Here is an 11,762-nt window from a genome sequence, read left to right on the forward strand (position 1 = left end):
CTCCTCTCGGTGTCATTACCACCCTCTGCAGACGCTGTGGGCTGGACCTGAGCACATCCCGGGCAGGCAGAGAAGAGTCCTATATTCAGACACAGCCAGTCACCATGGAGTTCAGCACACATGTCGCTCACTTGGGTCCCAGGTGGCAGTGGGTCAGCCAAGGAGGTGTCACCATTTCCTCATGGGCGAGGAAACCAAGGCTCAGGGTCACAGAGCTTTCTTTACTCTGACTGGCCAGAGCCCTTTGACACCCATATTTCATTCTTAGTATGATTTGTTTAATTTCACTTTTTTAAACTTAACATTTTTATGATTAGGTGTTTCTTTTCTTTTTTTTTTTAAAGATTTATTTATTTATTTATACAAGCACTGGGTACAGTCAGAAGCGCGGGAGGGTGAGAGAATTCACGAGAGCCAGAGCGGGGAGCAGAACAGGCAGACGGACCGAGGTACACTGCTGAGGGGAGCAGCGGGCGGCAGGAGAGGTCTGCGCGCCATGTGGGACCCTCCTCCGGTGGCCGGGGAGCAGCCGGGGATCGAACCGGCACCACAGAGGCCGCGGGCAGCTTCGCAACCCAGCGCTCAACCGCTGCGCCACTGGGGAGGCCCATGATTAGGTGTTTCTTATACATGATACCAAATTGAAAAGGCACAGTCTTAAGAACTAGAGAGTAAAAAAAAGGCTTGCTTTCCGCCTCCATCCCTAGCCTCCCATTTGTCTGTGTTCATTGTTACTAGTCTCCAGTATCATTCCAAGATAACACCAGCATACAAAAGCAATTACTCGCATATAGTATTTTCTTCCTTTGTCAAGACATATTCTGCTCCCTGATTTTTCACTTAAAATATACCTCTTGGAGATTGTTCCACATCAGAGCTGCTTTTTCTTTTGCACAGCTATGTAGTATTCTGTAGTATTCTGTAGAACAGATGTATAATTTATTTAGTTCCAAACTGATGAACAGGAAATGGCCTGAACTCTTTTTAGCTTGCCTCAGAGTCCACAACTAAACCTGCCTGTGTGTGCATTTGTGGGCTAAATTCCTACGTAGGGAAGTTGTGGGTCAAAAGGTAGAAAAATTGGTTGTTTTGATGGAGATTGCAAATGGCACCTTGTTGAAGCTGTTCTAGTTTCTGCTCCACCAGGATGTATGTGAAAGCTTGCTTCTCAAAACTCACAGAATAAAGTGCAAGCTTTTGATGTTTTATCAGTCATGGTAAAATCTGGGCTCTCAGTATCATTTAAATTTTCCATTTTTCTTAGGAATGAGTTTGCTAATATTTTTATGTTTTAAGAACTGTTTGTACCCTAAAAAATACATATACATATATGTAGATATATGTATATACACACACATATAAATAAAACTTATAGGTTTCCCCCTAGTGGAAAATTAGGGGAAAGCATACAAATATAAAATAGGAAAATGAAAGTCAAATATTCATGTATTCAATATTTAAATCCAGGATTAGCAAATTATGGCCCTCCAGCCAGCCCCTTTCTTTTATAAATAAAGTTTTATTGACACACAGCTCACCCACTCACTTTGGTATAGTCTCTATTTGTGGATGCTTTGGAGCCACAAAGCAGAGTTACATGGCCCCAAACCCAAAATAGTTACCATCTGGTATTTTAAAGAAAAATTTGCCCATCCCATGCTCTGTGTGATCACTATTAATTTTTTATGTATGTCTTTCATTTTCTTGTGGACAGATATACAAATGTTTATTTTATTTTATTGTTTTTAAAAATCACCAACCAGATGGCATCCTATAGTAATGCTGTTCTCTAGCCTACTCAGGGGTTGGCTGTGAGCCTCCACATTCCGGCTTACCTCTCTTTCTCATCAAGTTGTTGGCTGTGAGAGTTGTGAATGCTGAGGAGAAAATGGCCAAGACCCCTTCTGTAGATGGGCTCGGGGTTCAGTGGAACATGCTGTTAGACTGTGAGCTGGGCCCTGAAAGTCAGAGACAGGAGAAGTCTGGGTGAAGGAGATAGGATGGGGATCTGCAGGAGGATCTGTGCCATGTATCTTTGGGAAGCAATGGGTTAAAGACCCCCAGGCCTTTGAGAAAGAAGCTCAAAGGAGCATGAATGAAGATAGTCAATGTCCAGGAGACACGAAGTTTTCCAGACTCCCTCTGATATGGCGCCTTGTTCGGGGGGGGGGGGGGTGTCTCTGGGGAACCAGTCGGGGCTTTCCCATTCAGCAGATTCCCCGTCCAGCCTGGCAGTCCTGTTCCATCAGAATGACAGCCTTTTCAGGATGTTGGAAACCTGTACTTGAGTGCTCAGCTGCCTGGAGGAGAATGAAGTAGGCTCCCCTGTCCAGAACATGGAGTGTGTCCTGGTGAGGCCACTTCCAGGAGGCAGAGGTGCTGAGGTGGCTCTCGTGGACATGGGCCTGTGGGGAGCACCCTAGGCCTAGAGGAGACCCGTGCTCTCCTCTCCCCTCTGCCCTTGTGTTAGGGTGTTCTGGGTGCTGCACGAGGCCTCTTCCAAATGGTAAGAACAGGATGGAAGGATCCCAACCAGGAAACAGGCTGTCTCCCTGCTTTCTCCTCATTTTCAAACACCACCAGAGCTCCTGTTTATCACAGCTGCTTGGAAAATCAAAGGCATTGTTATCATTTATTTGTATCATTTTTCATGGACATCCACAGCTGCACAAGCTGCAGCCCTCTTCTTCACCTTTCACTTTTTTAATTTCTTAACTGCCAGGCCAGGTTATTGATGGTCTTCCCCTCTGGGACATGTGGATCTGGGAGGCCCAGAGAGAGGAGGTGGCGCACTGACCCTGGATCCCTGGGGTCCTCATACCACCATGTAGCCGGGGAGTTGGGGCCTGGGGAGGAGGCTGCCTCTGCTCCAGCTCCACCATCGTGTGCTTGTTTTGTCCTTTTTCTGTTACTGAGCTTTGGTTTTAATGAGCTGATAGCCCCATGGGCTGGTTCCTGTTTTTGTTGCTCTGGCAGCTGCACCTGCCTGCTGCTCTCTGGCTGGAGATGCTATGCTGGGGTCCTGGCCCTGCCTCTTCCCCGAGGGCACCCCTCCATCTGCAGTCATAGCTATCAGGGATGAATGGAGGCCATGAGTAGGTGCCACCCTCAGCTCCTGCCTGCAGGGATTTGGAAGGAAGGGCAGAACTTGCTACCCAACAGCTCTTCCACACCTTCTGGAGCCCAAAGTGAACCTGGGGAAGCTGAACGTCTGCAGCAGGGTCAGCTGCAGCTTGTTTTTGCAAATAAAGTTTTATTGGAACACACCATTCAATTATGTATTATCTCACCCACAGAACTGAGTAGTTGCAACAAGGACCGAATGGCAAAGGCTAAAATAGTCACTATCTTGCCCTTTTCAGAAGTCTGCTACTGCCCAGGGCCTCTGGCAGGCACAAAGGGTGAAGGTGCCCTTCTTCTCTATGGGAGAAGGAAATATTGTGGGGAGAGAACAGTTCTGACTCAGTGGTCTGTCCTCTTGGTTCATTCATTCACAAATATCCATTATACTAATAGGCACCACAGAGTAAACGCAGACTTGTGCCTGGCACTTGTTAAGTGCTTTGCTTGCATGTATTTAGTCCGCTGAGGTAGGTGCTGTGTTAGCATCCCCATTTATAGGTGGGAAACTGAGGCACAGAGGACATCGTGAATTGTCCTATGCATGCAGACACTGTGGGGTTCATAAGACCCTGCTGCAGCCTGCGGGGCACTCAGAGCTCCAGAGTATGTTTGGGTTTGGTAGTTGTGGTCCCAGCCTCTGGTCTGAAGACTGTGCCGGCACCCTCACCTGGAGGAAGTCAGGGTGGGGTATGGGAATTGCAGGCCATCAGTCACCCTGAGCCAGTACCCCCTCTACCCTTCCACCTTCGCTTCCTCCCACTAACGGGGCTCTGTTTGTCCTACATGCTGGGGGTGTGCAGATGCAAGAAGAAGAAAGGAATGAAAAGACATTTATTTGAGTATGATCTGGAAGAGTTTGCTAATTCCCAGCCCACTGGGGCCCCCACCTTCCCCCTGGGGGCTACCTGCTCCCTTTCCCCACAGCTGCATTTTCTGCAGATATGAAGCAGTTAAGTGACTGTCAGAAACAGCCCAGGAAGGAAGGGAGGGAGAGAACAGCAGTAAATATACACCTGCCAGGGTGACCCACGTGTCCAGTATATAGCGCCCTCTGCCGGAAGTCGTGGAACTCCATTCACTTGTGAGGGGCCAGAGCCTCAGAGGGGTTGAGTCACTCGCCTGACCTCACCCACTGGGATTCCAACTTCAGATCTGAGTGGTCTGGAAACCCAGGCTGTTTCCAGTTTGGGGAGGCACGAGCAGCCTGGCCAGCCCATGGGAAGTGTGGGAGGAGGACTGGCCCGGTGTTGGTGGTTGTCTTCGATCCCTGGACCCTGAGTCACCACTCTCAGAGTCACTCTCAGAGGTGACTCCTCCCGAGGCTGCCCCCTTCCCAGAGTGGGCCTGTTTCCTCCCATTGTGTTCTGCGCTCTCAGGCTGTGTGTGAACATGTGGGTGCACATGCATGTGGATATATGCACACATGTTTGTGCACATCCATGTGTGCATCCATATGTGCACTGCATGCGTGTGTGAGCGCACATGTCTGAATATGTGTTCACATATGTGAGTGTGTGTGTGCACAATTGTGTGGTTAACCATCACCTCTCCAGGAAAGCCCAAATCACTTCAGTTACTTTTCTGTTCTTGTCACTTTGCTGCCCTCCCACAGTCCTCTTTCCCTCCTGAAGCACAAATTTCAGTCCTTACAGCCAGGATGTTGCCTCTTCCCAATAACCAGCAGGAATGGAAATGGAATCCTTTCTTTTCCAGCAAACAGCTCAAACATTTGAACGCCAAGTGTGAGCAGCAGTCTCCATGTAGTAACTTAGCCTTTCTGTCAATTTCCCGTGGCCATGTCCAGCCCAGAAGTGGCCTCAGAATGAGGCAGGGATTGCAGAAAGTAGGGATTGCAGCCCTGTGTGCTGGCTGTGCTTTAAATAATTCCTTTACATCTTTCCTCTTAATAGCAGCTAATATTTATTGAACGTACAGTGCTTACCAGGCAGGCTGCTAATGCCCTACATGTAATTCTGTGAAGTGGGAATTAGTAATACCCCCATTTACTGAGGAAAGGAGAGGTTAAGTAACTCTCCCAAAGTCATGGGGCTAACAGCTGGGAGAGCTCGGTGCAGAACTGGGTCTGTCCAACCCCATGGCCCAAGGCCATGCTCATCCTGCAGTCCCAGGCCTGCACATCACCTGCCCACAGTGGTCTGTGTCAGTGAATTCTTGTGACCATACATCATGGTCCTCAGGTCTCAGTTTCATCTCCCTAGGTGAGTCACCAGTTTCAATATTTTACTTATACGTTTGTTCTTATTAGGAAGATAAAAAAAAAAAAAAGTCTCTTTAGACCAGAGTTCTTTAGCCTCAGCACTAGATAGCCCTCCCTTGGGCGGGGGGGGGGGGGGGGGGGCTGTCCTGTGCATCAGAGGTTTTAGTGCCATCCATGGCCTCCACCAACTATATAGGAGTGGTTCCCCCTGACTCCAGACACTGACATATGCCCTGAGGTGGGGGTAAAATTGTCCCCATTCAGGGACCGCCGCCCTATTTGAGTGTGAGAAAAAGTCGGGACAGATTAGGACCCAGATACCTGACTTCAGATTATCTTCTCCAGGACAGCTCTGAAAGGTCTTTTAGAGGGTGCCAGAACCATTACTTGCTGGCCAAACTTGTCTGGGCTCCTGGAATGTTAAGGAAGAGGGAGAAATTCTTCCCTTGTTCAGAGAGGCCATGGCCCAGTAGGGAGTGTGGGCTAAGGTGAAAAACCAGAGAACGGCCCAGCAATTCAGTTCAGAGGTAGCCCCTGAAAGCCCCGTGTCCAGGTGCCTGCCTCACTGATGGGTTGCAGCCGGGAACAGGATGGGGTCCCTCCCTGTAGAGCTTATGTCCCAACGTAGAGTTGACAGCCAAGAAACCAGGTGTAGACACCAGCTAGTCCTCTGTGCTAGGGAGAAAAAGAGGCAGAGAGGGAGACAAGGTGGATTCCCAAGGCTTCAAGGTGATAGTTTGTCCTGAGGGCTGGGGCTAAGGTGCTGCTTGAGTGTTAGGAGAGGTTCCTGGAGCCTGTGGCATAGGGAGAGTTGCCTGCTTCGGGGCTGGCATCTGAGACCCAGAGCTCATTTACATGTGGGCCTGGAGTGGACTCGGCCCTCAGCAGGGCCAGAGGATGAATGGGTTTCTCCCGTGTGCAGAGTGGGTAATGATTGCTTGACCACCAGACAGCTCTTTCATTCTGACCTTCTGTGAAGCCTGGCCTCCCTCATGCTGACTGGGTCTGACACTGCTGCCCAGTTACTCATTCAGTGTGTCTGGGGGACTCATTTGTTCCAAGGGCCTTGCCCTATTGGTCAGCAGTGAATTTCCCCAGAAGACTCCTGCCTCTCTCTCTGTGGCTAACTGACCTGGAACCAAACACACTGGTTTGAAAGGACAATCAGGTATTGGGAACCCCCCTCCCAGATATCAGTGGCAGAGAGCACCTGGGGCAGATTGCCCTCTCTGCCACCAGAGGGCAGCTGTGCACTCTGGTTGGAGCCTTGCCCTAGGCTGCTCTGAGGCTGCCAGTCGCCAGGAGGGGGCACCTTTCTGACAAGGGGAGGAAGGAGGGGGCAAGAGGCAGGGTTTAGTTCTGGAAGCAGCTCCCGGATTAAGGCAGCAAGGGAAACTGGGGACAAAGCAATGCCAGGGAAACCTACTGTCCTTGTCAGTGGCCCTGAACTCGCTAGGCCCCAGTCTCTGGGCATCTCCCAAGAACAAGAACTTGAGCCACCTGGAGGAGGCAGGGGGTCATTCTCTTTGGGTTGGTTTTTTCCCTTCTGCCTAGACCTGGCAGAGCCCATTCTTGGCTCAGGACTAAAAGTAAACTTGGGCCAAATGTGTTAAACCAGGTGGGCTGTATGTTTTGTGTATGTTATTTAAAAAAATTGTTTTTAATTACTAAAGCAATATGTGCTTACTATACCAAAACCAAACAATAGAGCAGGGAGTGTGTGTTTTCTAAGGGAGTTCCCGGGGCTTGGCAGGTTGTTCAGCCTTATGAAAGCATTCTCCCTTTCTGCTGTGTGTGTCCGTGCCAGCTAGGTGCTGAGTTGGAGAGGCAGCTAAGGCAGCCTGGGCTGCAGATGGCCATTGGGTGGGGGGAGGGGTGTCCTGCCGAATGAGCAGGCACTTTACAAAGCCCTGCCTCCTGCTTGGGATGACCTCATGAGGGGTATTTTCAATCAGCAGCAATTCTGTCTTATTCTCAACAGGCACCCAGTATCTGCAGTGCTGGAGGGAGGGCAGGAGACAGATTGTTCTAAGGGGGATTCGGGGACCACAGTCACCCAGCAGCAATACCCATGAGAGCCTCCTGGTGGTCTGAATCACATTTCGAGGCACAGGGAAAATTTGGAGACCCTCTGGGGAGAGTATACCCTCCAGCCTCTCGTAATGTACAGCCTTCATTGTTAGCATCCATGACCCACTGCCCGTCTGCCACCTCACTAGAATGGAAAGATCCCTTTGCCTGGACATCCTCAGTGCCCTCTAAGTGTCACAGACTTTTGAGGGGCAGAGGTAGTGATGTAGAGGGGAGCATTACTTTTGAAGCTGATGGTGTGTGTGGGTCTATGGCAGAAGTGAACAGCTGGCTAGCCATTTGAACTTCTCCTGACCTTGTCTCCTGATTCAGCCCTCAAACTATTAGGATCTGCCAACGGGTTGTGCTCTTCTGGGTCTTTGATCATCAACCTTGTCCACATGATTAGCAGGGCCCTAGGCACCGGTGCCTGCTGAGGCCTCCACTCTATAGATACGGTACATTCTCATCCTCTGTTTCAAAACAAGAAAAATTGGTGAATATCTACTGTATGCAAAACTCATTGCTATGCTCTGAGTAAATCAAGGGTATGGCTAATTTAATAGATTACTGTGCTTCTTACATTGGTGTGGGACCGTGAATGAGATACTCAATACTCATGTGCCTCTTCATTCATTCCATTAGTGTTTGTTGAAGGCCTGTTGAGAGCAGGGTGACCTGGCCCTTGGTATGAGTAGGCACTTTGTAAAACCTTAGCCAGCTGAATCCCTGAAATTCCCGTTTCAATGGCCAGGAAATTGTAACTGTGTCATGTCCAAAAGCAGCAGCCTTTGCCTTTCTCGGGGGGGGGGGGGGGGGGGGTCTTTTTAATTCAAAGAGAGTAATGTCTGAGCCCCTTGGTGCCTGCATTAAATCTGCCTCTCCTTTGGGTAAGTGGTGGCCTAGGAAGGCAGGCTCCTTTGGGTAAGTGGTGGCCTAGGAAGGCAGGCTGCCTGCCAGGCTCTTATCTTACCATAGGAAAATGGGGATTTATTTATTCCACAATGACTTCATGAGTGACTTCTATTCACAAGCCTTGTGCTAGTACCTGGAATTCCAAACCCGCTCAGAAGCTGTGAAGACTGAATAAGATGAGGTGCCTTGGAGAGTTTGCTTGTTGGGGATGAGGCCCTGGAGGTACACGCGGACTCCTCGCACACACATCCCTCTTAGAGCCCTCCTTAAGGAGAGCTGTTGTCCTTCATCCTGCCTCACATGTCTGCTCTTCCTGCTCCTGGCCAACCAGGCTCACCTTGAGTTGGAACCAGTGGCTTCCTGGCTTCTCCCCACACAGCCTGCTTTGGGGCCAGGGTTTGTTTGAGGTCCTGTTTGGATATTGTTAAAAGTGGCAGCTATGCTCAGAAAGGTCAGTGTGAGAAACCAGAACAAAGAGATCTTTCAAACTGGCGCCTCATGGGGTTTCGGAAAAACCCCAGCTCCACCTAGCACAGGCAACGTTAGACCTAAGGCAGGATTGCTTGGGCGGATGGCCAATTGGGGAGCCCTTAAGGAGTCCTGTCTGCATTCCCATATCCCAGAAGGGTAAACTGAGGCAGAGGTATGTTCCCAACATCTCAGAAAGGATTGGGGCCAGCTAGGAGCCGGAATCTCTCCCTGTACAGCCCTGGCCACTGAACCTTTGGTGTTTTTTCTCTTCACATGTATCCAGTAAAAATTAAAATTTACCAAAGAGGCCTGAGGGTGATTATTTGCTTTGCTGAAGAAGTCCTCGAAGCTTATTTAAATACCAAAATATCCCTCTGGATTTGAAAATAGTAAAAATACACAACTTTGAGGATATAGGGTCTTGTTAAAGTGCAGTGCTGATTCCTTCATTGTGTGCGTGTGTTGGGGAAGGCAGGGTCCTTCGGAGTCTGAATTTCTCCAAAGCCCGCAGTGCAGTGTTGCTGACCCAGATCTCTCTCACAGCCTCGATGATAGGATGACCAAAGGCAGAGGGAGGACAGTCTTTGCAGCAGACTGGACAATGGGGCCACGGTCCCTCTTGGCTCTAGCCTTCTCGTATCGCCTGGCCCAGGCTGCCAGGGAGGAGGCTGGCAGGTAGCCTACAGAGTGGAAAATCACCCACAGGCCCTGGGAGCCACCAGCCTCCTGTGAACCGGAGGCCCCAGGGGGAGCCCCAGATCCAGCCCCATCCCAGCCTGTGGTCATTTGGCCAGGCCACCAGGGCAGAGCTCTCCTGCAGACTGAGTTCCCGGTGTCAGCCATCCCGTCTTCTCTGGTGGCTCATGCCGTCTGTCGTTTCTCTCTCTGCTGGTGATGATGCCTGGTGCCAGTTCTTCCCTCGGCTGGTCTGGCCTGTGGCCTGCTGTCCAGCTGGGGGTTCTTTCCTAAGCCCAAGGCTTCTGTGGAATGAAAGGTTCCCCCGTGGCTGGCTCTTCTTGCTTGGGCCCATGTAGGCCGCCAGCCTATTTCTGGGTATGGCTGGTGTAACAGGGAGTCCTGTTCCCTCAGGGCCAGGGGCTGGTGGAGAAAGATAGATACAGCTGAAGGAGCCCCTCGGGCACTCTGTCCTCTCCCACTACTCCCACTACTCGTAGCTCCTAAACACCCAAGCAAAAAAATGTGACAAATCAAAACATTAGAGTAAGGTCGCTAGGACCCAAAGTAGAAGGGGAAAGGAAAATAACTAATATTTAGTGACCCTCTACCACATACTTGGGTGTGCCCAGGACTTTGTAGGCTCGTCTTCCTGGCAGCTAGGAGCAAATGAGGAATCCTCCTGCAGTCAGGGAGACTGAGACTCAGCGATGCTGCCTCACTTTCCCAAGATTACAGATTTTGGATCTGATTGCACAGCTAGAATTTCCTTGTCAAGCTTCTGGAACCTGACTTCTTAGCACAGGAGAACTAACAGTCACTGGGGATCATCTACACTGCTGGTTCTCAAACTGTGTGACTATCAGGACTCTCAAGAGACTTAATAAAATCCAGTTTGCTGGGGCCCCCATCTCAGAGTTTCTGATGCAGCAAGTCTGGAGTGCAACCCTTCAAATTTGCACTTCTAGTAAGTTCCCAGGGTGCGGATGTTACGATCCAAGGACCACACCTGTGGTCTAAACCATAGTTTCTCAAAGTGAGACAGGTACCTCTAGTGATACACAAGATGGCTTTAAGTTTTTTAAAATACTCCTATAGTAGCAATTGATAAAGAAAAAAAAAAATAGCCCACCAAACCCATGCTTTTAGGTATTTTTGATTAAGGTGAGGTCTTTGCTAGAGTAAAAAGAAAGAAGATATAAAGAAAAGTATGACATAATAACAACACTGGTGGTGCATAGCTAAGGGCAAAAATGGTAAATGTGAATGCAGATGACACAGTCTGGGAGACATGGATCCAAACTGAATCCTGATTTTATAGAGGAGCAGACCATGGGGGCCCCAACAAATTTAGAAATGAAAGATCACAGAGGGTGAAAAGTTAAAGGTGGCAGCCACTTGAGCTCCTCCTGGAACTTTCAGACAAGAAACAGATCCCTGGGGACTCCGAGGCTGGCGCTGCAGGACCCCATGCTTAGGCCCTGGACTGTCTTCTGTGTGCTGGGGCAGCTGGGGGTGCTGCCAAAGGGGCCAGCCTGGGGAGGTGCAGGATGACTCCTCCATGTCCACCAGACTAGTGGGAGCAATTTTCAAACTGGGTTGTAGGGTCTATTTAGTGGGCTGCAGCCGGCATTTTAAGAGGGCAGAAGGGAAAGATTTCAATAGAAACTATCAGAGCGGGTTGCACAGAATAGAAATAGGGGTGGGTCAGTAAACTCGCTTCAGTTTTATGGCAGAAAAGTATATGTAGATACTGCTTTGCAATGCCAAATGTATTTCTTACTATGAGTTACACTTTTTAAAGCTGGAAAACTATTTCAAGGACCCCATCCTTCGGTGGGATCATCTAGGGACAGAGGTGAGGGTGATGACATTGACCAGATGGGATAGGTGACAATGGAGACTTGAGGCTGATCAAGTCAGAAAGTCTGACACCAGCCCAAGACTCTTGGACCAAGACAACATCTTGCTTGAAATACTCAATCCAATGGTCCCCTTTGGGTGGTAAACTGGAAGCTTGAATTTCCAGGAGGCTGTGGATGATTTCCTGAGCCTCAAGAGTCAGCCCAACTTGAATCTTTCATTCCAATTCCTGTATGTTTCCAATAAAACCCAGACAGGCTCCTGCAGTATCTGCAGGTTTGATGAGATTCTCTTTGTGGGAATGAGGCTGGTAATGACCCTGCTTCTGTTGTCTCCGCACTAGGAACGTGGTAAAAGGCATGAGGGAGCTCCGGGAGGTCCTGCGGACTGTGGAGACCAAAGCAACCCAGAACTTCAAAGTGGTAAT

At 49.6% G+C, this 11,762-nt stretch overlaps 1 protein-coding gene across 1 annotated transcript in view; it reads left to right on the top strand.

The window, feature by feature from the left end:
- Positions 1-11,762, top strand: part of TTC7A (tetratricopeptide repeat domain 7A) — a gene marked incomplete at both ends in the record, with an annotated part of 101,761 nt that overhangs the window by 26,025 nt on the left and 63,974 nt on the right. Inside the window, 1 exon segment of the mRNA XM_084235654.1 lies at positions 11,679-11,757. Coding sequence (XP_084091780.1) covers positions 11,679-11,757 — 79 coding nt within the window.

This window comes from Talpa europaea (genome assembly GCF_964194135.1).
Source record: "Talpa europaea genome assembly, chromosome: 6".
NCBI lineage: Eukaryota > Metazoa > Chordata > Mammalia > Eulipotyphla > Talpidae > Talpa > Talpa europaea.